At 45.3% G+C, this 27,841-nt stretch overlaps 5 protein-coding genes and 1 long non-coding RNA gene across 17 annotated transcripts; 3 read left to right on the top strand and 3 right to left on the bottom strand.

Moving 5' to 3' along the window:
• Nucleotides 1–2,615, top strand: Kappab-ras (NFKB inhibitor interacting Ras like 1). 2 transcript variants are annotated; one of them, XR_012993112.1, is made up of 3 exons: nucleotides 1–358; nucleotides 521–2,253; nucleotides 2,357–2,453. XR_012993112.1 is itself a non-coding variant. In XM_076318985.1 (2 exons), the coding sequence occupies exons 1-2, from the start codon at nucleotides 260–262 to the stop codon at nucleotides 1,025–1,027; spliced, it is 606 nt and encodes a 201-aa protein (XP_076175100.1). In that variant the 5' UTR covers nucleotides 1–259; the 3' UTR covers nucleotides 1,028–2,615. The 2 variants fall into 2 exon arrangements, 1 of the variants encoding a protein (XP_076175100.1); XM_076318985.1 differs by having other exon boundaries at nucleotides 521–2,615.
• On the bottom strand, nucleotides 1,305–6,424 carry Fa2h (Fatty acid 2-hydroxylase). Of its 2 annotated transcripts, XM_076318983.1 has the most exons (6): nucleotides 3,777–6,424; nucleotides 2,398–2,623; nucleotides 2,025–2,185; nucleotides 1,805–1,937; nucleotides 1,603–1,722; nucleotides 1,305–1,537 (listed from the first exon to the last, which is right to left on the bottom strand). In XM_076318983.1, exons 1-6 carry the CDS (start codon nucleotides 4,059–4,061, stop codon nucleotides 1,452–1,454), a joined length of 1,011 nt encoding a protein of 336 aa, XP_076175098.1. In that variant the 5' UTR covers nucleotides 4,062–6,424; the 3' UTR covers nucleotides 1,305–1,451. The 2 variants fall into 2 exon arrangements, with proteins under 2 accessions (XP_076175098.1, XP_076175097.1); XM_076318982.1 differs by having other exon boundaries at nucleotides 1,305–1,722.
• LOC143150585 (uncharacterized) lies at nucleotides 4,709–11,552 on the top strand. Of its 2 annotated transcripts, none has more exons than XR_012993113.1 (3): nucleotides 4,709–8,063; nucleotides 9,759–10,059; nucleotides 10,549–11,552. It is a non-coding gene; the product is annotated as an uncharacterized LOC143150585 (long non-coding RNA). Both variants share the same exon structure in this region.
• LOC143150575 (sodium- and chloride-dependent transporter XTRP3) lies at nucleotides 6,579–19,700 on the bottom strand. 7 transcript variants are annotated; one of them, XR_012993107.1, is made up of 14 exons: nucleotides 16,595–19,700; nucleotides 14,087–14,319; nucleotides 13,880–13,900; nucleotides 13,437–13,658; nucleotides 13,155–13,265; nucleotides 12,826–13,067; nucleotides 11,954–12,098; nucleotides 11,662–11,863; nucleotides 11,431–11,590; nucleotides 11,202–11,364; nucleotides 10,918–11,118; nucleotides 10,536–10,791; nucleotides 9,985–10,053; nucleotides 9,355–9,492 (listed from the first exon to the last, which is right to left on the bottom strand). XR_012993107.1 is itself a non-coding variant. In XM_076318970.1 (13 exons), the coding sequence occupies exons 2-13, from the start codon at nucleotides 16,842–16,844 to the stop codon at nucleotides 9,340–9,342; spliced, it is 2,103 nt and encodes a 700-aa protein (XP_076175085.1). In that variant the 5' UTR covers nucleotides 16,845–17,009; nucleotides 18,210–19,528; the 3' UTR covers nucleotides 6,579–9,339. The 7 variants fall into 7 exon arrangements, 2 of the variants coding, with proteins under 2 accessions (XP_076175085.1, XP_076175083.1); XR_012993106.1 differs by having other exon boundaries at nucleotides 9,985–10,186; XM_076318970.1 differs by lacking the exons at nucleotides 9,985–10,053; nucleotides 10,536–10,791 and having other exon boundaries at nucleotides 6,579–9,492; nucleotides 16,595–17,009; nucleotides 18,210–19,528.
• LOC143150577 (uncharacterized) lies at nucleotides 16,306–27,677 on the top strand. 3 transcript variants are annotated; one of them, XM_076318974.1, is made up of 5 exons: nucleotides 16,306–16,616; nucleotides 25,575–25,835; nucleotides 25,924–27,010; nucleotides 27,092–27,344; nucleotides 27,412–27,677. In XM_076318974.1, exons 2-5 carry the CDS (start codon nucleotides 25,589–25,591, stop codon nucleotides 27,673–27,675), a joined length of 1,851 nt encoding a protein of 616 aa, XP_076175089.1. In that variant the 5' UTR covers nucleotides 16,306–16,616; nucleotides 25,575–25,588; the 3' UTR covers nucleotides 27,676–27,677. The 3 variants fall into 3 exon arrangements, with proteins under 3 accessions (XP_076175089.1, XP_076175088.1, XP_076175090.1); XM_076318973.1 differs by lacking the exon at nucleotides 16,306–16,616 and adding an exon at nucleotides 22,121–25,510; XM_076318975.1 differs by lacking the exon at nucleotides 16,306–16,616 and adding an exon at nucleotides 22,121–25,510 and having other exon boundaries at nucleotides 25,580–25,835.
• Nucleotides 21,132–23,988, bottom strand: LOC143150580 (venom serine protease 34). Its single transcript, XM_076318981.1, has 8 exons — nucleotides 23,852–23,988; nucleotides 23,377–23,594; nucleotides 23,021–23,242; nucleotides 22,326–22,524; nucleotides 22,048–22,248; nucleotides 21,833–21,984; nucleotides 21,563–21,716; nucleotides 21,132–21,482 (listed from the first exon to the last, which is right to left on the bottom strand). Exons 1-8 carry the CDS (start codon nucleotides 23,859–23,861, stop codon nucleotides 21,457–21,459), a joined length of 1,182 nt encoding a protein of 393 aa, XP_076175096.1. The 5' UTR covers nucleotides 23,862–23,988; the 3' UTR covers nucleotides 21,132–21,456.
• Nucleotides 27,678–27,841: the final 164 nt, after the last annotated feature.

Raw genomic sequence — 27,841 nt, forward strand, 5'->3', positions numbered from 1 at the left:
TTAAAATTTGTTTCGATTATGAAACGTAAATAAAAGCGCGGATCTGAAGTAATTGTAGAAATTTTGAGAGAAGATTCAGGTAGATTCAATAAAAACAGATTTTAAGCTTTTCCCCTAGAAAATAGACTTATTATTATCGAGTCACTAGATTCAGTGTTGACCTCAGTAGCCATAGAATTGTCATTTCTTTTCGCTTATATGGGAGTTTTGACACCTAAGCTAAACTAAATAATACTGCCGTGTAAATGAAAAGTTGAATATGGGAAAAACAACAAAAGTTGTTGTTTGCGGAATGAAAGGTGTAGGAAAGACAGCGTTATTGGAACAACTTGTATACGGAAATGTCAATTTTAAGACAGTAAGAAGTTAGGTTATGTTATTTCAAAATATTTTATATGGAAACACATTCTTAGATTATTATTACAAGATGATCTTAAGAATTATATTTCTCTTTCGATAATAAATCTAATCAATATAAGGTTACGTTTTTTTTTACAATTCAAATTTTATAATGAAATAGGAAATTCATCCTACGATCGAGGATATTTATGTTGCGAACATAGAAACGGATCGTGGTACTAAGGAAAAAGTACGATTTTATGACACAGCAGGACTGGAATCACTTCAAAATAATGCAAATAATCAACAACTTCCACGACATTACCTTGGTTTCGCCGATGGCTATGTTTTGGTTTATGATACTGCAAAACCTGAATCTTTGGATGTACTTTTTCCATTAAAAAAGGATATTGACAGAAACAAAGATAAGAAAGAAATAACTGTGGTCGTTGTTGGAAACAGAACTAAAGCAGAAGAGGAATCTCATAGTCTTGAGAATACAGCGAGCAAGGCTGCAAACTGGTGTACTAGGGAAAAGCTTAAGCATTACGAAGTAAATGTCATGGAAAGGATTAGCTTATTCGAAGCATTTGTTCATCTGTCTTCTAGATTAAATCCTCCCACCAATAAGAGCACTTTCCCACAGCTGAGTATGGGTAGGAAAAATGTTAAAGTTGAAGCACCTTAATTGCATTTATTTGCATTTTGTAAGATAATCTTACCAGTTTCAATGGCTTTCCTGCAGCCATTGATATTGGTCTCTTTTGTTCAGTACGCTTAAAATTGTATTACTTCTGTAAGAAATTAGCGTACAGTGATAATATGACATGTACTTAAAGTATCAATTCGCTTAGGTGCTTATAATTATGCATAACGACATATGCAGTTTTACATCGACACAAATTAGCGAGTCGTTTGCATCTTTTTTTTTTTACTAAGATTTCATTCCGTCCTTTCTTCCGTACCTTGTGTATTTCTGTTCCTTATCTGTACTTAAACTATTCATATCGGAGAGAGATCTGCCATACGTTGCAATCACTTTCATTTGTTTTGACATCATATTGCAATAAAATATCACATAAAGAATGTACAATCAATTCTAACGAATTGATTCACCATTCTATCGGTTTTGTTAATTGTCGTAAAGAAATGTTCGTTCTAAACGTGTAATCCCATAATTTACTGCTAATACCAAAACCTGAAAAGGTGAATCTTTATTTGTCCAAGATCTGATTAGCATTTTACAAGTATAGAGAATAGTACCTAAATCATGATGAGAGAAATGATGATAATTGTGATTCCTTTTCATGGTGTATAAATAAGATTCAACTTTCGGCGCACCATGGTGTAAATAATAATGAATTAAATCGTAACAGACGTAACCTACGAATGAAATTTGTTATATTCAAGTTATCGTTATCATTCGTAACACGTATATTAGGTATAAGTACGTCGATAATAGTACCTGTTGTAGTACCAGCGGCAATAAAATGAATCATTGTCTCAGAGAATAATACTTCGTAAATCTTCCACAGCAATTTTGCTATTAATAAACCCGCTACAGGTGGAAATACCAATCTTCTACCGTCGAACGGTGCCTTGGGCAAGAAAACAATTATTCAGTGATTCAGGATGATCTTTATGTATCAAAACATCATTTTTCTTTTTTAGTTACGATTACTTACCTTATGGTGAACTCCGTGAAGTACAAAGTGCAAAGAAATGAGTACTTTCGAGGTAGCTGGTGGCTTAAAGTGAAAAAGTTCGCGATGAAGTATGTACTCTAAAATAGTCCATAAGAATATACCGAATATATACGAGATCGAAGCTTCGAGCAAGGTGCTTCCTGGAAGTTCGAACAAAAGCGGTAAAACTAATGTCAGTTAATAATCGGTCTACGGTTCTAATAATCGGGTAACGATAATAAAAATTGTAACGAATAGTTTGCACTCAAATTATGATAATTAGCGATCAGATATTTCATTAACGATAAATTCGTGTTGTATTCATTGATTAGAAGCAGGAAATGTAATAGATAAACTGGAGAGTAATGATTACCGGTAAAGTTTCCGACGATGACTGTAAATCCAGAATAAAGGAAGTAGATCCATAAAGGAATCCAGACGATCGGTACAAGATACCAAGGAGTAATCGATATAGTCTCTAAAAATTTTGATCGGAAGAGACGTATCGGTCGATTTACTGGTAGATTCATCCATTCCCAATATTTGTCACCTAATTTGCCTACTTGATGAAGCATAGGTGCATTCCAATCAATGAGTTTCTAGAAACGGTTAAATCGATCCATCTTCAAACATAAATTTCAATTAACGCTGGTCTAGATCGATTAAAATAGAAGATCGATATCAGTGTTCGTTGTCGATGAACGTTTCTTCTGGTTCAAAGAATAATCAGGTTGGTGCATGTAAAATGTTTCTCATCGGATTAATCGATAAATAATTTCGAAAGAAAAAGTTTTTCGCAACTCGTACGCGTCGGATCTCCAAAGAGGTTCTCAGTTTGTGACTTAAAAATATTTCTCAATTTTATCGCAGGAACGATCGGAATGTTCGAGTGTTATACCGTTACGAATTAACATTTGACTGTAGAGAACGATGTAGAGGATAAGGAATTCAGCGCTCATGGAGGATTGAAACGAAGTTTTGAAAGAGATCGTTAAAAATAGATCAACGTTAACCCGTATGAGAGCCTCGTGAATAAATATTAGCTATTTTACGGTCATTCGTCATGCGACAAAGTTTGACGAAGCAAAGAGGTTGAATAAGCGAGTTTCGTACGAGTCCAGGGACGTACGAAAGCTTAAGTAATCAGAGATAGCCGCTATGTTACATCGGATAATCAAGACAATCTGTTCCGTGAAAAGTTAACCGCACACGATGAAAAAAACGTGAATTTCGTGTAACAATTGAACACAGTTAGTACAGCGATTAGACAAGAAAGAATCGACAGAATACATAAATGAAATCATCACTTTGTTCGATACGAATAACGTTTCGTAATCACGCGAAGTTTTTATTGATTATTATTTCTTTCTATCCGGTGTAACGTACATGCAGGGTGTCCCCTTTATCTATTAAATTTGATTAATCTTTAGGAAGATAACTAGGTAATCTCTTTCTGATGGGACACCCTTTGTATTCCAATATGAATCGGACAAGTGTATTTAAAATTAACAGAGGAACCTTCTTTTTTAGCGAGTAGTCGGTTACCGAAATTCTTACGAGTTTCAGGAATCAGGGTTCACAATAGTTAGCGAACCGTTACATGGAATTTACTCCAGAACTTGCGGATCCATACACGGAAGCTTAACAACTTTCGAGAAAAACGAAAAAGTCGCACAAACACTGTTTCGATCGGGAAGCAAACGACACTTTTACACGTATTCGAGTGAAATATGTATCCTCGACGTAACTCACTTCGTACTTCTGATACTTTTCCTGAGAATTCAACGTGAAGTCCTCCAACAGGTGAAAGGCACTCTTCGAGTGCGGATTCTTGTCGAAAGCTTTATCCAAGCTCCGGTATTTAAAGTAATCGAATACTTTCTTCCCACCGGGATGGTACTTTAGGAAGTTTCGTATATCGTAGAATCGATTTTGGTAGCTGACCAAAAATTCGCCCTCGTCGTCCTCGTTGTCCCGGTTTTCAAGCTTTCCGTGTTTTTCGCGCACGTCGCGTGCAAAGTTTACGTCCCTCGCCATTGAACCGGTCGGGACCGGTCAGTTTTCGCGCCCAATTCTGCACCGTGGACGAAAACCGAATCCTACTGTGATTGCAATACGTCAACCTTTAAAACTACGGTTTTATCATTGAAATGTACTTCGAATCTTTCGATAAGATTCCACGTACACGAGGATTATGTGAATAGTCTGATTGTACTAGCTTGTGAAAACCGTTATCTACCGTGATAAGTTGCTGTCTATGCGTTACCGCTAACGCGAAACTTTTTATCTATCTCCTTCTCTCTCTCTCTCTCTCTTTCTCGTTTTAACGTTGTGCCATTAGAAATCATTAATTCATGGCAGTGTTATCGTTGCACGTTTTTCACGCATATAAATATTCGTGTTCTCTGTTTTTGTACCGGTACGTCTGTCCCCGTATTTCTTGTTGCGTAGATCTTGTCCCTTTTTTGTCGATTGAAACTGACGAAACTTAAAAAAAAAGAAGAAGAAAAAAGAAACAAAGAAAACAACAGGGGAGAGGTAATCGGCGATATCGAAAGACCTTGAACGTTCGAGGTGGAGAATAATTTGAATCGTCGTTCTCGTACTCGGCAATAAATAAGCTTTTATTTAAACGGTTCCTGGATACTCGTGTATACAATATACCCCTATGTACGATCTAATGTTTAATGTCTACGAACGTGGCAGCGGTTATGCTCCGATGTAACGCTGAAACAAACTAACAGAACGAAGGGAACGCCGGGGGAGACTCGTCGCAGAGTGAATAAATTTTTTTTTTTTTTACGAAGAAAAAAAAAACACGCGCACGTATTACCAAGTTGTACACATCGGCTGCTCGTATCACTCCGCAATTAACTTCAGCATGCTTTGTTGCGTGACAAACGCGTCGATAATTTGGAAGCGATATGCGGATTCGAGTAATACAACGCACAAATATTTGTAAATTATTCTAAACTATACGGAGTAAAGTAAACGCTACGCGTATAAATTCTTGCGCCGGGTATACATGTCTGTGGTAATCGTACACGATCGGTGAGGTTCAACGAGAAAGTGGGAATGTTTACAAACTGTATCGGGCAAAGTGAGATCTGTCCACTGCCGTATGATTGTTCAAGTTCATTAAGAAGAATCGAATCCGACGTAACGAGAAAAATGGACAATTGTTCCGCCGCGTCAAGCTTGGAGAACGCGAGAGCATCAAGAGGTTCGTTTTCGAACAATGAAATCGTTCGTGAACGATTCGTTTCGTTTGCAAGATATTTTTTATGTATCCACTTTGCTCGACAGGTCTATCCTCCACTTTGAGCCTCTCCTCTCCGAGCGTGTTCGAGTTAAAATTCTGATTCCGATTCTCGTTGCGCGCGTACCGAAAACTAACCGGCGGTAAGCGCGGGAAAAAATAAACGAAGAGTTACTTTTCTTTCTTCGTCGACCTGTTTTTTTTTTCGTTTGTTTTACCTTTGTTTAAAATTGAAACGATTCACTTTAGGGCGGGTCTCCCCTACGCTTCCGCGGCGATTTGAGCATTCGCGCTGCCGTAAAACATAGCGTTTTCGAGTGCCGTCGTCGTCGTCGTCGTCGACGGAACGCGACGAACAGTGTACTGGTTAATTCTCCGCGTTGGCATTGCCATCGATGTTCTCGAGCCCAGGTACCGTGGTAGCGAAACGGAACAAACATAGCGATCTATCGAGATTTCTGTCGTGCGATACCTTCGTCGGGCGCGACAGCTATCAAATGTACAATTCTTCACTATCGAAAGGTACCCGTTGGTCGGTCGGACGAGACCGTGCTCGATGGATTTCAGTTAAATTGATTTCTATTTAGGTAACGTTGCTCTTTAAAATGTTACGCGACAACACTACACGGTTCGCTGTTCCCAACGCCTGCCCGCCTCTAGGCTTCTAAACTTCTACGTGGTAAACACGCACGGTACAAGATTGCGTCCGATGTTATGGCACGTGCTATTCGATCAGGCGCCACGTACAATGAGAATAGATTACCTCGTGTATTCTTTCATAGCGTTTCGGATAACTTTTTAACGAACAGGACTCGCTGCAACTTCAACCATAGTGTGCCATAGGGTCACTTGGTCGACATCCGAAACATACGGGCGTCGTAGTCGTTGTACTGTGAATTTTTGTACGGAATCGCTATATTTGTTCCAGCTGGTGTATTGACATTGTCAAGTGGGCAGACACCGCTCTCGAGAAATAGATAATCGCTCTTGCGCGTGAAAAATGTGTGATCGATATCTATCGGGGTAGAGAGAGAGAGAGAGAAAGAGAGAAATAAAGAGAAAGAGAGAGAAAGAGAGAAAGAAAGTATAAGAAAATCACAGACGGTTGCACGCGAACGTCGCGGGGCGTTTTCTTCAATTTCTCGTTTCCGGTTTTTCGATGCTATCGATTCGGACCGGGCACCCGATTTATCCGGGTACACGAGAGTGTCTGGTACCTGTGAATACAATTCGAGTACAGAGATCGGATAAGGTCACTTTTAGTGGGGGGTCTACTCGTCTTATTACAATAATAGTAATAATAACAACAACGTCTTTATTACACCATATAAACAGTACATATACAGAGTGGTGTAAAGGCGAGGCTTTGCAATCGGCTTGATTGCTATCAACAAAATTAATATCGGTAACAGCTGTGCCCGAACGAAGAGGACAAAGAACGAAAGATGGTGGATAGAATAGAAATATTGCCAGAGAATCGCGAGTATTGAAGAGATTCGGGAACACGAGGTAAGTGCGAGATAATTCATCGGTTCGAACGAAGAGAGACGATAACGATATCACGTACCCGGGTTACCCAGGTGTCACGGGTATCAATAGCGTCGTTTCCGGTTTCTGGAGAACGACCGCGCGACCGAGAGGTCGATTTCGTTGAATATCGTAGAGAAAAGAAAATAGAGAAAAAGAAAAAAAAAAAAAGAAAAAAAAGAAACCGAAGACTCGAATCTCTGCTTTGATTATTTCCTTCGTGAATGTTTGCTCTCCACTTTTTCTTACGATGCTAAAAAAATTCTCTCCGCCACGAAGAACACGGGCGAGCGCGATCTCACGGGGGAGGGGAAACCGATTGCACATGGCGTCCGCGCGTCGATATAACCTCGCGGTCTATCTACGTCTTATGTAATCGGGTTCTAGCGAATCGGAAGTATTTACGAATACGTAGTCGTAACGTGATTACCGTCTACTGTTACGCTATGCCCTAACCATACGGCGTTTACTACGCGGACAGGCGTTTGCCCCTATAGATTAGGTCTCGAGATTTGCAACTCCACCCGACCTTTCTCTCACCCCTGAGGTTTGGAAGCAGTAGGAACGTAGGCACCGTCTACGAGTCGATCTCCCGAACGCGGAACGACCAATGGAACGTCGATTCTACGCGCGCAACGGTGAAACCTCGATAAACGTCTCGGTACTCGGCAGACTCAAAGTCAACGAGTCCAGTATCCTTCGAGACGAGAGTGGATCGTTGGTAAGGAGAACCCGAGAGGATTTCGAGTCGAAAGTACCGCGTAAAGATCATCGTTTATCGATCATATTGGAACAGCGTCAGAAGTTGCGTCCATTTTGCAATATCCTTTGTACAACGATCGCGCGTTGACAACGAGTTTTCGATTCGAGCTTCTGAAAAGTTTATCGAATTGGTAACATAGCATCCCAGGTTACTCGACGCGAATCGTTCCGGATACAACGACACCGACGTTAAAACGAATCATCGTAAGAAATGAACGGTGTCGTTTCCGTGATCGATTCAAAAGTGTCGCGTCGGGATTAACATTCGATAATCTTTCGTCTTGCCGGTCACTTTGATAATTGGATCGATGTTGTTGCTTGCAGGAATTCTCCGCACCGATTGTTCCACAACTATCGAGGTTCTACCGTATCACGGATGGAAGAGACGCAGCGAACCGTTCGATGTTTCGATGGAAACACCTCGTCGAGTGCGAGTCGACGAGTGCCACCGATCCCGGATCATTCGTGCTCATTGCGTTCGGGTAATTGATGTACGTACGCGTACGTTCGGAAGAGAATCAACCGTCCGATCGTAAACTACTCCGCGTTGCAGAGGAAGAAGCCCGACGAAGGGTAGATCGGGACGCAGGTGTCCCGATTCGCGAAAGAAACGAGCTCGATGATCGAAACGATCTTCCATGTTGGCGAGCGAGCGCGATACAAATCACGAAAGCGGTGATTGAATTTGATTCGTGTAGGTAGGTTTGGAATGTTGCCCGTTTCTCGAGAGAAGTGTACGAAATTTGTTCACTCGCCGATTCGCGATACGAGCGGCCGAGAGACCGGTCGATTTCGTTTCGTAGATGATGATGGTGGTTCGTGGAATTCGTTCACGTTACGATCGCTGCATCCTGTTCCTTCCGCGATACCGGGACGTACGTCGAGCGTTCGTTTCCATTTTCGTTGACGAGCAACCGTCGCCTCGTTCGAACAGGTGTCGGGGACCCTTCGTCGAAGCATCGATACGGACAAGGCGAGAGGATAGATAGATCGTAAACGTGTAGTTTCGTCCGAACGCGAATGCAGACGGCACTCTGTCTAAAGCGCGAACGAGGGAGACCGATATCGGCGCGAATATCGTTTCATCGCGGGTATGATAGTCTACGTTTGATCGTCGACGCCGAGTGTCGAGCGCGCGAGCTCTCTTCAACTTCTTCTTCTTCGCTCTTCTAATACCGTTTCGGTTGCCGTTCGACGAGCGTCGCGTGGCAAGAAAAAAAAAAGATCTCGCGACTCTCGCGAACGAAATCGCGTATCGTTCGTTCGATACGACGTTCAGGCCGTTGGAAATCGATTTTTGCGTCTCGACGGAACCGTGGCGAAACGATCCGAGTGAAACTTAGAATCGGAGGCGCGACGGAACGATCTCGGCTCGAGTTCTCTTCGCTTCTGTTTACCATGCTGTTCTGCGCGCCGAGTTTTCAATATTTTTGTTTTTTTTTTTTTTTCTTTTTTTCTTTTTTTCCCCTTTTCTTTTCCTAAAACTTTACCTCCGTTTCTCGTTTACACGCTCTCGTACGGCCAATCCCGTGTCGCAGGTACGACGGAAGGTAAATGTATTGCTTTCGAGGGCACCGATCGTTCGGTTCGTTTGTTCGCAACGGAACGATGAATTCGGTATCGTTTTTTCTATTTTTTTCTTTTTTTTTTTGTTCTCCGTACGCGCGTCTCCCGACGATACGGACGATAAATCAACGATCGGGTCCTTTTCCCCCGCTGTTCGTTGGAGACGCGATCGAGAAGACTGCGAACACCAGGACGATCGGTTTAAAAGTCCATTACCTCCATTTTGAAGGGTTTACCCTGAAGCTTGTTGGGGACGATTTTCGTGATCGGTGGCGCGCTGTTGTTGTCGTCGTCGCTGTTTATGTCCTCGTCCTCCTCGGGGAAGTCTTCGAGCCGATCGTGGTACTCGTCCAGCTGTAAAATCGTTGGATCGTTTTGAAATTCGAACGCAGTGGACGGACCAGGATCAAGGGTTTCGGGGGTGATCGATTCGTGAACAATCGCAGCTACGGGGCTATATATGCGTGATCGTTTCGCAACGTAGGCCCAAAACTAGCGCGTAGTTAACGACTCTGCCCGGTGAACACAGTGCGGTGCCATTTGAACTTGAAGCGACAAAGCGTTTCCTGCTACGGGTAATCGAGTAAATACGCATATCTAAGGTTTGCTTCTTTTTTCAGTGGTGACATCATCGTAACGGTGAGACACACGCAGAGCGAACGAAAGCCGAAGAGTAAAAAGATACTCTCTCCGTGACGCGGCAAAGCTCGTGTATTTCTCGTTTCAACTTGGCTCTCCCCCCCTCCCGCTCAGCTCGCTCCCCATGCTCGGTGAGAAACAACAGGTGCGAAGCGCGGTTACACGAAGCTAAAAGCATTCCGTAAACATAGTATATTACGGACTCACGTGTAAAGGTAGCTACGGAAGAAGCGATTAATCGACGTTACCGCACACAGAACGGACGCTTCCCTACAACTGCAGGTACGTCCAACGTGAATCTTTATACTCGTTCAAGCTTAACCAACGCACCTTGAGCACCCGTACCTCTCCATCCTTCGATTAGCACAACCCGTGGTCTCGTCTCTTGGTGCGCCGATTAAGTCGTTCTCTACCGTGATGAAACTAGGTCGCTACGTTATCTAAGCGAGCGTATATGAACGTGCTTCGTGTGTCTTTCTTTGAAAGTGATACTCGAGACGGGAAACGGTGATCGTTCAAGGTTATCGAATCGCCACGATCGATGAAACGGCCTTGAACGATCAACACCTTCCGTCTCCAGTATTGACTGGCGTGGTTCGCCAAGATCCGTCGGCACGAATATCGTGAAGCGTTTCGACAATTTCGCGAGGTACGGTTGATCGATTTAACCGGTAGATCTTGGTGGACCACACCGTGTAAGTTTCGGTGACGGTGAGGAGATTTTGTGATTGAAAGAAGTAAACAACAAAGTGATATACGTTATTCTTCTAGGTAGAGTGGTGTTGCCGATCGATCAACGAGCATAATTTTCGTTCGTGGGATTCCTTCGGTGGTGACACAAAAACTACCAAGATGTAGGAAAAGGAAGCACATAGATGCCGGTGCGTGTATACTCCTTGGAAGATATAGAGCGAGATCGCGAAGAGTGGCTGAATGTTTCGAGCACTGTGTAGCGTGTCACGGATTTAGGTGTGTCTGTTGGAATACGTTGAGTGCGCCCAGAGTACCACCTCGCTGTACACATTTTTTCCATCGAGTATACGGAAATGTATATACGTAAAGTAGATAGAACGATTGGAAAAACACGTTGGTCGATGTTGATGAGTTAATAACAAAGGAAGACCTTGGCGGTCTACTCACATCAACGTCGCCCATCATTTCCTTCGTAGAGACTGTGGTATCGATGCGTCGTATACTGCCTTGGTGGATATCGACGTCCAACTTGACGCACTGAAACCGTCTCAAAAGAAAGACGATCGGTATTGGCGCGATGCCCGCGAATATGATGACGACAGCTATCGCCAGTACCCAGCTGGGGTAACTGGTTGCTACCGCTACACCCTGAAACGAACGCCGCGACGATCAAGACACGTTCTGGACGCGACACTCGAGCTTCGAGTAGTTCGTCAAGGATTCGTGCTTACTTGCGAGGCGTCCCACGCCGAGTAATGTGGCTTTTTTATGAACATGGACGCTATGCTGGAAAGGAGGATACAAACCATAATTATGGGGGCGAGAAATCGCCAGGTAACTTGCCAGTAAGCTCCCGGTCTGTATCCCGTCATTTCCTCGATGTCTTTCGTGAACCTGGAAATTCCGAGATAAGAATTTTTAGTAATTGATCACCTCGTCCATTCGTTTCGTAATTATTACTTTTCGTGGCCGTAGATAAAGACGACGGAAATCATTTCCATGAGCGCGACCATCACCAGGCCTATGGTGCCGGCGAAACTATCGAACATTTTGAGCCAGTATTCTCCAGCACCGGTGCAGAAGATCAGACCGACGAAGAAACAAATGGTGCAAACCACCCCTGAGAGAGAAAGTAAGCTTTTTCGTTATAACGTTTTCACGATGCAACGGAGAAGAGTGTGTCGATCGTACCTGTCATGTACTGCTTTTTTATCCTCTTGAATAGGTCTATGTCGAAGATGACGCACAGCATGCCTTCGAGTATACCGATCTGCGAGCCCAGACCGAGGGCTAGAAGCATCAGGAAGAATATACAGGACCAGAACGGAGCGCCAGGTAACTCGACAATCGCCTGTGTAAAGACTATGAAAGCCAGTCCCGTTCCTTCGGCGGCCTAACGATCGATCGATTTACAGACTGAACAGCGACAGAACGGAAGAAATGGAAATAGAAAAAACGAAGAAACCGTTTTTTTAATGCTCACGTTATCCAATTGCTCGCTGAGGCTACACCTGCTAAGCGTGAAGTTTACCGCTGACGCGTTAAATTTATTTACAATGTCCTCGTACTCGTCCATGGTGATGTTCTCGTGAGCTATGTACCCGTTCTCGAAAAGCAAGTCTTTGTTACTGGAAAAGAGAAAACGAACGAGTGAGCGTCGCTCGACGGCAGCATGGTTCAGCGATGGCGATCGTCAAGATTTTGTTCGTTCGAAACGATTCGAAGAAATTTCTCCCGTTGTAATTTATACTGGCGTCGCTATCGTTCGATCGTGGCTTTTCGCGAAACAACAATTCGCGAAGGAAACGTCCGGCGTTTAAAGTTAAAGGTTCCATTCTCAATACAAAATGCGTCGTTTTACGCGATAAGAAATCGAAAGAAGCGTAGGAACGTGTCACGATCGGACGATAAACAGATACGTACGTCTGAGAATGCGCTATCAAAATTTCGAGTCAACTATCATTAAATTCCGAGAAATCTCGACGCGCGTCGTACGTCTTTTTCCGAATTTTGCGTCAAAACGATAAATCGATACGTTGCCTGACCAAGGTGTTCGCAACCTAGCTCACGTGTGTAAGAATTCTTCTTATCCGATTTTTTTCATCGTTGCACATCCACGGTTCCGACACGAGAAGAACGATATCGTCGAACGTTGAACGCTTTCGAGAACGCGATGAAAAATGTTTTCATCGTTTCGACCCGGTACCGTGACGATGCCTCTCGAAGGTATCGTTAGGTATTCGAGGGAATACGAGTAACGCTACGATACGTAACGTTGCTTGGCAACAACGACGCTGTGCGCGCGCGTCACCGATTCGCCATCGCCGTTTTCGGTCAAAGTTACAAGAAGATTACCTGGCGACGCACTTATCGACATTCGTCATCGCCTTGAAGCCCAGAATGGCGAATATAACGACGCTCGCGTAAATAGCTGTGAAGGCGTTACAACTGCTGACCAGGATCACATCCCGGACGCAGTTGTTGTCCGGGGTGTTGTAAGACCCGAACGCGATCAACGAGCCGAACGCTAGCCCGAAACTGTAAAAAACCTGCGTCGCTGCGTCGAGCCAGACCGTCGGCTCTAACAGTTTCTCGATCTGCGTGACAAAGGAACAACGATTGAAAGCCATCTCGCAACGCGACCAAACGAAACGGAAGAACGACACGGAAGTGGATTTAATTACCTTTGGCGTGTACATATGGGCCAATCCAGCGCTGGCACCTTTTAACGTTATTCCACGAATAAAAAAGATAGTAAGCACCAAATACGGGAACATGGATGTAAAATATACCACCTTTAAATCAAGCAAAGAAATAAGTCGTTGACACAGTATCTGACTTTTGCTTTTATTCGAGGAGGAGTAATAAATACGTGGGGGGCAGGTCGGGGAGGTCGGAGAAAGCAAACTCGGGTGTCCTCGCAAGGAAAAGAAATGAAGCAATCGAACAGTGTCGCGTTCCTTTACCTTTCCGGAGGACTGTATTCCCTTCATCACGATAAAGAAGACGACGACCCAACTCAACAGCAAACAAAGGACGATCCACCACTTGAGACTCTGTCCAGCTTCGATCGACGGTGCCGCGTCCAACGTGGTTCGGTACCAAAAATAGGCAGTTTCGGAACTCCTGACACATTCCTCGACCGGCTTCCCACCGACTTCCGGACACTTCGCCCAGGGTAACGGTTCCTAAATTAAAATCGTCGATGTGATCTCAGCGATACGGGATAACGCGTAGACACACCGTCGCGTGGAAAACGTGCACCGCGTAAGCTACATCTATCTCCGCTGTTCGAAATCTACGTCATGCGCGACGCGTGCTGCGTTTCGTTCTTGTTTCGTGCACGAGCGCGATACAATCTCGTTTGCACGCGAGATACGAATATTGTAATTGTCAGAGGGGTACTTACGCCGAATTTAATCGTGACCGCCTATCGGTGCGCGCAGCGTGAAACACAAAAACCCAATGTTATTCGTACGATCGTAAAATCGGCATTATTCCGGCGATCGAGCGAAAAACGAGAAGAACCTAGCGTGTCGTTTTTTCCCTCGCTGGCGATCGACGGAATACAGGGGCCTCGATCGATCGTTACCGTCGACCAACTCGGGATACTTACCTCGAGCGAGTTGAAAAGATAGTAGAAACACCAGGTGATGATGACGTTATAGTAAAGCGCTACGAAGAAGGTGACGATGCAAGACGCTATTCCTATGCCGCCTAGCCACGGGTGTATCGTGTTCCATACACCAAGGGCACCTTGCCGCATACGTTGACCGAGACCCAGCTCGATCAAAAAGAGGGGTACACCCTCTAGGATTAGCATCACGAAAAAGGGGATGAGAAAGGCACCTGAAAAGCGTCCCGTTCTTTTTCTCTCTCTCTCTCTCTTTCTCTGTCCTCGTTTCTCGTTCGAAGCGATCTACTTCTCTTCTTATTCGTTCGTGTAAAATAATATCGTTCCCCTCGCCGTCCAACCCCCGCCACCCGTCCCAGGGATCCTCTTGTTCCAACCGACCCCTTATTACCGAATGAATGCGCAACCCGTTCCTCTGTTAATCTCTCTCCCGTTTGGCAGAGCTCTCCGTGTGTCCCTGCTCAGAGAACGTTCTCCGTTCCCCCTTTTCTTTTTTTTTTTTTTTCTTTTTTCGCGGCCGTCTAGTTCGAGGCAGCCGCAGCCCGAGTGTCTGGTTCGGTATTGATCGTGTGACGTGTACCAGTACGTAGGTAACTACGTACCGGTTCGATCTTGGCTGGTCCGTGTTTTTTCGCCACGGACCGAGAGCATTTCGGTAGCGCGTATTGATCAACCGAGGACACACGCTGCCCGCGGTATTCTATTTCCCGCGAAACGGCGCCCCTATGGAAAACTACCTCGTTGCTAATTCACGATACCGAGAGGGGAGCGAGACGGTCTACCTACGCGCGAAATGGCGACGCGACGAATCGAACGGATTTCCACGTGCATCGAAATAAACGAACGATGAAGGGGGGAAGAGGGGTGGGGGAGGGAAAAAATAACAACGATCCACGTGCATCGAGATCAATGGCGGGTGTCCGAGGGGGGAAAAGAACGAGCGGTACACCGAAACGAACGCGATGATCGAATAATCGGGCAACGTTCGGGACCCTGGTTCCCCCTCCCCCTCTCTCCTACGCGCGATTTAAACGCTGACCGGGAAGAATGTCATTCGTTGGCCGGTTATTGTGCAAACACAAACAGTCGTATCGTTCGGTGAGTGGATACGCGTGTCCACAGGCGGAGTTTGGGAAGCCGTTCTCCTTTGCTTCATTGGTAACCCAGGCGCGGGTGGATGGGTACGCGGGTCTCGCGCGGATAGAATGGTAAAAATCGATCGGTGCGCGTCGGACGTCGGCGTCGGCCTCGAACGTCGGTGTCGTGTCGCGGCACGGGGAAAATTCCATTGAGAGCGGTAGAGTAGGCCGTGCCGCGCCGCGCCGCTCGGATTTTTCGTACAGGGAGTAGCGGGACTTATCGATTCGCGAACCCGGTACCCGAGATATCCGAGGGACGAACCTGACGAGCCTCCACCGATACGAAAGTTTTACCCTTCGTTTCGTTCGGTCGAGCGCACACCCCCTTGTCTCCTCTCTTCGTTCGGAGAGGTCGGAACCGTCACGGGACATCGGGCGATCTAGCTCGATTCGTGCGAGAATATCTCGGGCATCTATGGACACGGCGAGTACGCGTCTCTTCGGACGAAACGCAGACCGATCTAAGCGTTCTGCGCAGCGGGAGAACCGACCGCTGGGAATTCGCTCGGTCGCCTCGTATGGAAACTTCCGTTGCGAAATATTCGCGTGGGCGTCCTCCAGACTTAGCGGTCGCGTAAACCGCGGATCGTTCGTGACGTAACGACCCGAGACGGGCAACCTCGTGATTTGATTCGCGGTCCGGGTCCGCCACCCTCGCAGCTGCGCCACCGTGAACGCGTACGCGCCATCTAGATGCGCGCCAGCCGAGCGACGCGGTTCCGTTCCGCTTGTCGCGGCGTCGCCTCGCTTTTCATCGCGGTGGATTTAATCGAGTTACGCGACCGAGGCATAGGTCGCGGGTCGAGAGATGACGATCGGGGAGGGTTCAAGGGCGCGTTTTATAGGATCTTATCGTTTCCACGGGTTCCATTCCGTGGGTTTCGTGGGACGAGGGGAACGGGCGAGGTAGAACGGAACGCGGTTCCGCGAACGCGACGTTTCGTAGGTAAGCGTCGCGGTCGGACGCGTATAATCAACGATGCGCGCATATAGATGCGTGTGTATTTTTAAGCGGGCTCGGTGGCGCGCGAATATCCATTACGTAGCTCGAATAGTCGCACGGAACGGCCCTAGATTTCGTTATCGAGCGCGAAACGAACGATCAATAGCGATTGCTCCTGGTGGAATAGTAAATTTACGAAGAGACTGATGCAACTCGCGCGAGCTAGGGGCATTTGTCGCGAGGATAGCCAGAACCGGGTCTGAAACGATATCTACGTTTCGGAAGCAGCTGGCCAGGAGAGAACGGAGAACGTTACGACACGAGGTGTCTTTTGTTTGCGAAACACAGGGGGAGATTCGTGGTCCCTGAGTCGAGCCACGTGACAAGGTTTCGTCGCGAGTCGCTTACCTCCACCGTTCTGTTGGCACAGGTAAGGGAACCTCCAGATATTTCCAAGTCCCACGCTGTAACCGATAATACTGAGGAAAAATTGCATCTTGCCGCTCCATTCCGCTCTGTTGTCCTCCTTGGTCTCTTGACCGTTGGCAGCATTTTGAGTACCGCTCACCACGATCGTCACGTTCTGGCCCGCCTGGCGGTTCTCGTTCAACGGGGCCAACTCGTGCCCATTCCTCGAGGACTCGTTCTTCACTACCATGCTTCGACCCGGCTAGTCCCTCGTTTCAAACACGAATACGATTTCTCTCCCCGTGGGTGTCGTTCGACGTTTCTCCTCGTCGGGAACTTTCGTTCGCGGCGTGTCTCCGCACCACGATTCTCCGTTTCACCTGTTCGAGACGAGCGTGCGTTCGTCTCACGTACTCTGTACCGAGAAACGAGACTCGATGAACGAGCACCGATATCGGCGATCGGGTGCACGCGTTTCGCGATCGAACGCGAAATTTCTCTTTTATCGAGAGCAACAACAGCGACGAACGAACAACCGAACGTTAACGACCGCGACGACGAAGACGTGGACGAGTACGAACCGTTACGGTTTCGATGAAAGGCCGAACAACGAGGATCTCTTGGCCGTTTAGTTATCTAATTGTAAGAATATCTCGTAAAATACGGTTAGAATTCGTATGGTCGTTTCCCCGTTGGAGTACGTATCCCTCAGGGTAACGCGGAAGGCATGATCGGCGCCGAGAACACGGCGCCCGTTTCCTCTGCTCGACTCCTACGCGAGCTCGCGTTGCTTTTTCCGCGCACGGCGTAAACCGTAGTGGCGCGCGGCGAGTTATTATTTCGCGGTTGGTTCGTTTCGTACGGTTCGCGAAAACGTTGGCGAGTCGTTCTCTGGCTCGCGATCGATCGATCGCGAACGCGGGAAAATCGCGTGCGGTGTACCAGCGCGCGTCACTACCGGAACGAAGAGAGACCGCGTCGTTTCTACGCGGGATCGACGGAGACGAAGGATTACGATCCGGTCGTGTTCTCGCGCGCGCGAGAGGGTGGTGTGCGGTGTGTGTACAGGGTAGGCTAGAGGGGGAGAGCGAAAATTAACGATTGAAATTTCTATCTCGAGCGTTGAGTAGAATCGATAACGGCGACGCGGTTCGGCGACGAGGGAGAATCGTCGTGCATCGGACGCGATGTTTCCTCCGATTTGCTCGCAGCTCGTTTCGCGCGGTGATCGCTCCTCGCGGCCGTGAGAGGCTCTCTATCAACGGAAGAAGAATCGTAACGAGAACGGTGCGCACGTGCGAGCTCGCGAATCGGAAGATGCGAAACGGGGATGGTCGTAGGGTGACGCGCGTACGATGACCGTCGGGAAGAAGGCTTCGGTTGTTCGCGGAGCCGTGAGCATCGGTTCGGTTCTCGTTCGAGGGCGAAGCATCGATGATCGCGGCCGCGAATTTCGGCTCGATTGCGGCCAGCAACCGTCACAGGGTGAATATATATATATCACTGAACAACCGTCACGGAGAAATCGTCGATGGAAGCTCACGTTTCACGACGCTGACCACTTCTTCCGCTATGTACCCCCGATATACTCTCGCCCCGATATTCACCACCTCACCCTTTCTTTTGTTTTCTCCTCTTTTTTCTTCCGTGAACGCTCGTCTCCTCGATCGCGTGTGACATAAGCTTCGACGTTACGCGGAACGTGTCTCGAATCGTGCGAAAATTTTCCCGACGACGTATCAACGCGAAACGGCCGTAAACATCGTTCACGGGTGCTCCCCTCGCACGCTTCGTTTCGATTCCCTTGGTCGTCGTTCCACTGTTCCCTAGCGAAGGAGACGCACGACAACGTATACGGTGAATCCGACGGTGTATCCGAGAACCGACTGGACTACGGTTCGTTCGGAATTATTTCGAGCGGATGACCCGCTGATCCAAACGACGCTCGCTCGAACGTGAATAAGAGACGCGTGGACGGTGAAGAACCGAACGAACGATTTTCGGAGCCATGTAGCTCGGGTTCCGGTAGCCTCCCTCCTCGCGCGAACAACTAGTTTCCCTGGTAGCCGTTGCGCGACACGTTTCTCTCGTCTGGTCGAAATCCACCGTGTGGTGGAACGTGGGGGCACGGTGTCACCGATTCCGTTCTCGTTCTCCCGTTGCGGACCGCTACCGCGAATTCCTCCTCGAGTGTCTCTCGGTCGACCCTGGCGGCTGAAGAGAGCTCCGATCTGCGCGCCCCGTGCATACGAACGTCAATATCCGACTGAACCTAACCACCGTTGCGCGGCTGTATTGCGCGCGCGCGCGCTCAACGCTCGCACGCGAGGGAACCAACCGACGAACCGGACCCCGGAGCTTCGACGCGCTACGACAAAGCTTTCCACCGCTTTCAATCCCCGATTGGCCGTGGTAATTACGTGCATATGGCGCATACGCTCTTCCGTTCTCCCAATCGTCGGCTCTTCCACGCTTCCCCACGAAGCGAGACCGTTCGACGCGGTTCCCGAAGCGCACCAGTCTCCGCTCGCCGAACGGGAAGAAAATCGAAACACGATCCAACGACAACGATCACCGAAACGAACCGGACGGACGAACACCGAACGGATCGAAACGATCACCGCGATTTATCCCTGCGCAACCTTCCCCGAAAGAGGACGATTCTTTGACCTCCGTGTCTCTGGTCAACGCGTTCCGTCTCGTCCGAGGCACACGTGTGCGCGCGCGCGCCCGCGCGTTTCCTCGCTCGCCTCCGCATCGATCTTCGTCGCAGCCAATCCCCGCCATTTTCGTCCTCGACGCGATTACCCACTGATCTCGCACAATTTTACAACCGTCTTTGCCAACGGAATTTACGACGCGTACCACCGATTCTCGAATTAAATTACAAATCCGTACGTTTTCGCGCGCTTTACGTATTGTACGATATATACTTCGAGAAGCAGGTTTTTTTTTGCAATTCATCCCCTTCCGCGCGACCCGAGTTATAAGTTAGAAATCCCCTCGCCAACGAACGGCTACGTTTCTACGGAATCCAACCTGACCCGTTTGGCTCGTCCCGGTCCAATTCGTACCCTTCGGTGGTTATCGCCGGATCCATCGTATCGAAGGTCAGTTCGTCGTCGACGACACCGGTGTGCTCGAATCGTTCACCCGGACGCGATAACGATTCGCGTGGTGAATTTTTTGCAATTCACGGTACGCTCGGTGAACACGGCTCGCGAGTAGACGTTGCATGTCACGGTAACTGGCACGAAATTTTCGCGGGCCGCAGCAAGCACTCGCGTACAGATGACGAGGGTACCCACTCATGAGAACTATCATCGACTCGACAATCGTGTCAAGGGCAGATTCTAACCGAGGCACGCCGAAGAAATCAATTTGTTTAATAAATATCTACCGCGGACACGACCGCCACCGCCACCGCCACGTATTTCCGATGCGACTGATTTCGTGCGAGCGCGAATTGCGACACGAATTGACCTTCGAACGATACGATTAATTTTCCATACTTTTCGTGCTCGGTGAGCGCGAAATCGAGACGCGGTTCGCGAAAATCCGAAACGATTTTCATCGTGACCGATTCCTTTTTTTTTTCTCTTTTCGCCCGCGCCCACCGAACAGTACCGAGGAGACGGCAACGAATTGATAAGCGAACGAACATTGATTAACTGGAAGCGGTTCCAGTGGCCCTGGTCAGACAAGAGCGAACAATTCCACAGATTATATATACCCTACCGTAAAGTGTCTTACGTCACATCCTCATTCACGAACTTATTAATAACGAGACATTGTTTACGCGCAATTAATTTCGTGCCAAGCCGCGTACGCTGCGACACGTGGCTTCTTAAGGACGAAACGATGTAAAGGAAAGGGTTGCCGTGGCGAGTTACGCGGAACCTCCGTTTCGTTAACGCGGAATCGTCGCGCGTGTTGCGTAAGCGTGGCCACGGTTAGCTGGAATCGTCTGTGAAAATTCGTCTCGACGAGGGAAGTCCACGGGTTTAATTCTGTTTACGACATCGGTGTCTGCATGCGACAGGAATCCGCGCGGTTTCGTGACCGTGGACCGATTTTTAACGTAATTGTTGTACCGTCGGTCACGAGGTTCGTGATAACGAAGTTCGAGAGAAGGAAATATTTCTTTTTTTTTTCTTCTTCCGCGACTACGACTCATTTCTTTCCAAGAGAAATTGATATCTCGTTGCGGCGCACGGTTGAAAACAGTTTGCGAGAGTTGCCTCGTGATATCTTTTCGTACGTAACTAGCGTGTAACGAGCGCCGTGGTTCCGATGGGAACCTGGCCTAATGGATCCAGCGGTTCCTTCTTCGCAGCTAAATATAGATTTCGCGCGAATAGAATCCTTTTCGCGATTGATTCGAGCGATACAAGCATCGTAGACGCTCCGGCGACGCAGTTTGCACGGTCTTACGTAAACATCGAATAATATTAACGGCGGTTCGAGGAGTGAAAAACGAACGAACCGAATGGGAGATCAAGGGGTGGAGTAGAGAGACGGTTTCGAAGCGGTAAGGTACAACGTAACGTTAATAGGTGTATTCCCGGATCCGTGTACATTCGACTTGGTTAATAAAGAAGCATCGATGGCTGTCGTCTCCAAACTCGACGCGATCGAATGGCGTAACTTCCCGATCCTCGCTGACTAAGCTGACGTAATATGCACCGCTTACACGTTTCGTCGCTCCCGTAGGAAGAATACACGTACTAACTCGGTTAACTGTATAGAACCGGTGAATCCGAGGAATGCGAACAGTCGGTGTCAGCGAAATTATCGAGACGGTCGGTTCAGCCGTCGATACAACGTCGAATCGAGTCGAGACTCCTCGGATACCGCTCCGTTTATTCGATGATGCAGTACGCCGCGTCTGAAACAACGTACTCGTCACGATTGTGCGAACGCAGCTTTCCCGCTTTCGATTAAATTGCGTATCGTAAAGATCCGTACCTCGGGTCACTGAAACAATCCAATCCACATAACCGCCGACTCTGCAGTTAACGCCACTTGTATAGCCGCAACCGCGACCGTAATTGATAATTCCAACGAGCACAAGTCGCCTGGTCGTAGGATTCTGCCAGAGAACTGGTCCACCGCTGTCCATCTGTGGATCGAACCGAATCAATTGAACGTATCCTTTAATCGGAACCGAAACACGGCGAGACCGTGGCACTGATTATTTTTCTATTACGCTCGGAGAACAAAGAAAGACAGTTTCACCTGACACGCGTCCTTTCCCTCCGAGTAGGTGCACAAATTGTCGCTCGTTAATTGGTTGTACGTCTTCGAACACTCGAGATTCGTGATCACGCTCACGGTGACCTTTTGCAGAACATCGGCGGTTGGACCAGTGTACTCCGTTGTTCCCCAACCTGGTGCGGTTAAAGTACACGTAGTCGTAGGTTTTAAGGGAAGTAAATTGCAACGTTACTTGCCTAAAATATCGACGTAACTTCCGCCAAAAGTGTCCGGTGAATGTTGAAAGGGTAGACAAGCCGGACCAACTTCGTTAGAGAAAATCATTTTCTGTTTCACTTCTATCACAGCGATGTCGTTCAAGAAAATTTTGCTGTCGTATTTGGGGTGAATGATGTACCGCTTCACGGGGATCAATTTCGTGGCGTTCGTCTCGGTGCCTGAATAGCAAAAATCATTTCGATCAGAGCGTAAAACGCTGGTCGACGACGCTGAAAGTCTCATCAAGAAGAACTACCTGTCGTCAAATCATGGTCACCCACCAAAATACCCAAATAATTGATATCTCTGTTCACCATACAATGAGCCGCCGTCAATAAGTACGTATCACTTATTATGGTACAACCGCAGTATACGGACCGTATGTGTGCGTCCACGATACCAGCCATCATAGGATACTCGTTCACCCCTGTCTCGTTACCACCGACGATTCTAGACTAAGGACAATCAACGAGATACGATCGAACAACTTTCGCTGAATCTCGATAAGACGCTATCGAACTTGTACCGTGTACCAAGTATCTCGAGACAACGGTCCGGTTAAAATAAATCTAAACTACTGATTTTATCGGCTTGCAATCTTACATAAATCAAAAACATACCGGCGAGCGATTATCTGCCCTCGAGTTCTCGTAAAGTCGCAAGTGCAACACTTGATTCGATTTATATCGTTTTTTCTCGATAGACGAAACAACAAGGAAATGTAGAATTTCGTCGAAATGACCTTGAAACGGCCACAAGAAAAGAGAGAACGAACATTTTCCTTTCTTCTTAGGAGTTTCGAGTCGAGAGTAGAACCCTGTTGTCATCGTCGCGCGAAATTAGTATTTCGTTTGGTAATTCCACCATAAATTATACCGAGATACGAGGTACGACAGGAAGCTCGATCCCTTTGAAAACGATGCGTGAGTATCTACGGGCGAGAGTACGTACGGGATTCTTCCATCCGCATCGACAATCTTCGCTGTCTTTGGGTCTTTCGATCAATCTCGCTTCGCAGACGAATCGACCGCCCTTCGTCCATACAGGTGCCCATAGCGTTATGGTCATCGTGCTCTCTTCCGATTCTATGCTAAATGTTCCATTGCCGCAATACTTGTGGGTGGTGTTCTGGCTAATTTGAATCGACAAACTGTCTTCGACGCAGTTCTCGCTCTGCAAAGGTAGTTTTCGTAACGTCAATTTGTTCATCGAATTGATTTTGAGTCTCGAAGACTCGACAAAACTGCTCGTTCCTTACCGGGACCAAACATGGTTACTCGTTTGCGAAACGAAAACTTGGATCTTACCCGTGGTAAGCTGAACGAGTTGCAGGACAGGTTGACCCGATATTCGCTGGTCAAGGTCCAGATGCAGAACTGTTGTCCTTTGTAATTATACGGATACTCCGAATTGTAAACGTAATACTCGTTCCCAGCGCTCAGTTCCTGTTGATAATTGCACGCTTGGTCCTGGCCGAAGATGGATGCGACGAACAATGTCAACCAGGAAAGTACAGTGAGCGTCGCTGTAAAGAAGAAAAAGTAGGAAAATGATTCGGTTCGATGATGTTTACAAAAAGTATCTCGAGCCTCCGTCTAATTAAAAGGTATAAATCGTAATCGAAAATGAGTCGTGAAGATTGCGAGATCTATTTCGAGGTGCGATAACCGGATTATATTTCGTGACTTGATGGTACCTGTTCGACGCGATACGAGACACGAATTTCACGAAACGTTCTTTGAAATTTGTTCGTAACGAACGCGCAACATCTACACTCCGTACCTTTCGTCATTGCGTAGAATGCGGTGACGTTTCTTTTGGGGAAATGCCAATGGTTTTCTTTGTTAGCGGCTTATTTCTACAGGAGTACGAAAATTTCAAAGAAACGTTACGTTACCATCTGTCCGCCTTTGCGCCAATTCCGTCGTTTTTATCCGCATCGCGAAGATAGGCCAAAGCGACGGTTAATAATTTCGCGGGCGCTATCATTGTAGTCTTATCAGAAGGTAATTGTAACCTCGAGAATAAACGTAGATTTACGACGGCAGTTAGCTGGTACGTACTTTCGCAATGTCCGTGAAACGAAATTCAAGGGTGATGGTAACTGTTGTCCGTTTTCGTGCGTGCATTTCGTATGTTCTCCGTTATCGATGGATATCATCGTTCTAATCGGAGATCACGTGCTTATTAGGATAAACCGATCATATTTTTACCATTGCGAAATGCACGAGATATTCGAGATACGGATATCTTTATTTTATATGGAGGTAAAGCGAGTCACGTTTAGTAGTTATGGTTAATAACTCGATAAAAGATTTATTATTGCCTCCTTTGTATTTTTACCAATACCAGAAAGTTCTTATTTTTGCTAGTTCGTCGTGAGAGGGCTTCTAATCGTTTCGATACGATATTATTTAACGAGAGACGCAAAAAGATACTGTTTACTTTTTTCTGTACTTTTTTCTTTATCTCTTCGCGATACGGAAGTATACGTGTATACACGTGTCCAAAATGACTTTTCCACCTTTTCCACCTGTTTGTGTTACGTCGTATAAAACATTGGGTAACTAATTACGTACGTCGTACACGTTCGGTATATGAACAATTAAATATAATATTCGGTATATGAACAATTAAATATATTAAGAAAATTATTTTTCTTAGAAAATTTAAATAATTTTTGATAATTAACGTAATTAATACCGAACGTTGAATGGTCGAGGTCGTTTACAATTATTTCTACACCAGCTGCTGTGTAAGACGTGTAAATACTGATAATAATAATCGGTTTTACCTTCTCAAACGGTAATTTTATACTTATGAAACGATAATAATATTTTATACACGAATTTCCTTGTACCAAAGTTTTCATATTGTAATACAGTTTGATGAAAATAATTCGATGTAAAATATATTACATATTTTCTCGGAATAAATGTTATCAAGAATTTGAAAGCTAACAAAGAGACAAGTAAGATGCAAAAAAATTTAGTGGAATTTAATCCGGTCTGATCACCTGTGTATCTTTTTGAAAAAGGAGTAGTTAAATAAATGGATAAATCAATTGCAATGAAGCTGTAGAGGCAGGAAAATTATAACTAACACCATCTGGTGGACACTTTCGATACGACTCATCAGTTGTCATAGCAATGAATGTGATACAAGTTAGGAAGTTAATAAAAAATATGCACGCGTGCACAAATGCACGCGTGTATGTGCTATACTCGGTGGATAGGTTTGTGATGCCTTTGTTCTACAATTCGGTTAATGTTATCTTATTTTCGTGTATTTTAAATAATCCTGACTGAATGATTTTGTAAATTATGTATATCGATCATAAATTCTGAAAAACAATAATAGCAAATTATGAAAATATTATTGAACAAGAAAAGAGAAAGTTCATTTCTTTTGTCAGAGTTTGACATTTGATAATCAAATTGGGTAAGTACTGCGAGTTGTTCGAACGGACCTTAACCTCTCCCCTATTTAATTTTTCATATTGTAGCATAGAAGTGAAAAATGTCAGTCGTAAAGGGGAATTTGGAGACATCTTATAAGCCAGTTTATCGTCGCAGACGTACTTCGAAAGCTAGACATATGTTTAAAATGCAAAATGCTCATAAAGATCTGCCAGATTGTATAACCAGCAATGGTAATGATCACGAAGGTAATACGTGTAAAAGTAATAGGTATAAAAGAAATAGAAAATTATCCAAAGAAGGTGACGAACAAAGAGAAACATTCGACAAAGGTGATGCAGATTCAGGTACTATCAATGATATATATATATTTAGCATGAAATAATTTTTACTCTATAAAAGTGATGTATAAAATGTTATATATTACTATATTAGGTATTATTTCTTCGAGGAGGAAAGATAAAAATCTTTCAAAAGATACATTACGAATAGCCAACGAGTATCATAAATTAGAAAAATGCTACAAGAATGTTCAAGACGAATACCATAAGTTAAGTAGTTTAATGGAGCAGCGAGAAGCAGAATATCTGCGAGTATGTTCGCATTATGAAACACTAGTACAAATGTTGCAGGAAATGGAAGATGCAAAAGATGATTTAGCAAAACAAAATCGAAAACTTAAGGTTGAGAAAGTACAATCGTACGAAGATATACTACTTTTAAAAAGTATTGTCTATCAACTAAATGCTGAATTGGAAAGGTACCAGGACAAATTAAGAGAACAAAAACTTGTAAATAGTCCTACGGAATTTGTAGAAAGTGGTAAGAAAGAAAAGTACAACGAGCGTGCTTGGGGTGGCATTCATTTCCACACGTTAGGTCCACTTTTGAATGCCTATCAAGAAAACTTGTCGGAAAAACGGGAACTTGTAAACATGTATGAACAACAGATGGCTGATTTTGGTAGTAGATGCAAGGAGATACTTACAGAAAATGAACTTATGCACAAAGAAGTGGAAGAGTTAAGATCAGAATGTAACAGGTATGCGCAAGAACTTAAATCATTGGTTGAGAATACTGCAACGTCAAAAAAACAAAACGATTTTCTGCAAAAAAAAACTATAGATCTAAAGAGAGAAGCAAATGAGATCCGTTCGTCGTATGAATTAAAAATGGAGGTAATTTTGAAACGTAATGAAGTACTTAAGAAGGAACATGCGTTAAGCGTATCAGAACTGAGCAATCTCAGAGGGAAGTACGAGGTTTTGAGCAAAGAATTTGAAAAGGTTAAAAATAAAGAGGAACAAACTGTGCCTACAATTGTTCATACTGCCGCAATCGAAGAATGTAAGACTTTGTTGGAAGAATTAAAGCATCAATATGAAAGCGAAAAACGAAACTTATCAAATCATATAAAACGTATAGAAGAAAATCAACCTGAAAATGAGAAACAACTCGTAATGATTACAGCCGAAAGAAATCATTTGAAGACCCTTGTGGAAAGACTAGGAAGCAATTTGAAGTAAGATATTTGTCATTTTTTGTAATATACTATATTTGTACATCTCATTCGCATGGTAAAGCGTATGTAGATTTGTTTCAGACGGACACAACGTAAATACGAGAACATACAAACTGTTGTATATTCGACACGCGTTTCGCGCGATTCTTTGAAAGAGCAATTAAATAAGACGACTGCTTATTGCGAAGAATTGTTTTTCGAGTACGAAAGGATTGTTACAGAGAGGGAAAAGTTACTATCCCTTTTGCGTGAAACAGAAGAAGAAAATGCAACCATCGATCGTCTCGGAAAAACTATTCATGTTCGAGTAGATGATTTAAAAATCCAACTGGAAGTATGTATAAAATATTCATAATATTAATAATTTGACAGGAAGAGTAATAAGTAATGTATAATTTCAGAGCGTACAAAGAGGCGCGAAACAACAAGTAGAAACCGTCGAGAAACGTATAAAGTTACAAGAACTTCGAATGCACCGAATGAAACGTGCATATCATCGTAAAATACAGGATTTTAAAGACACAATTAAGCAGAAAGAAGATACTATTTTAAAATTACAAGAGAAGTATGCTAGTCAAAATAAGTTGGTTCGAGAGTTGCCTCAAGGTGTGGACGACGAGAAGTCAAAAGCTATAATATCGGAGGAAAGAATTCATAATCTTTAGATTAACTACGTAAATTATCAGCACATTATTGAAAAACTCATGATAAAATCGTTCGTAATAGATATGAACTTTGAAACTAATTTTCAACGAATCTCTTAATAAGCATCTAATTATGGAATAGGTGCTACTCGAAACACCATCCTCCTGTTATTTACCGACCGTGTCA

The sequence above is a fragment of the Ptiloglossa arizonensis genome, chromosome 8 (assembly GCF_051014685.1).
Source record: "Ptiloglossa arizonensis isolate GNS036 chromosome 8, iyPtiAriz1_principal, whole genome shotgun sequence".
Classification (NCBI taxonomy): Eukaryota; Metazoa; Arthropoda; class Insecta; order Hymenoptera; family Colletidae; genus Ptiloglossa; species Ptiloglossa arizonensis.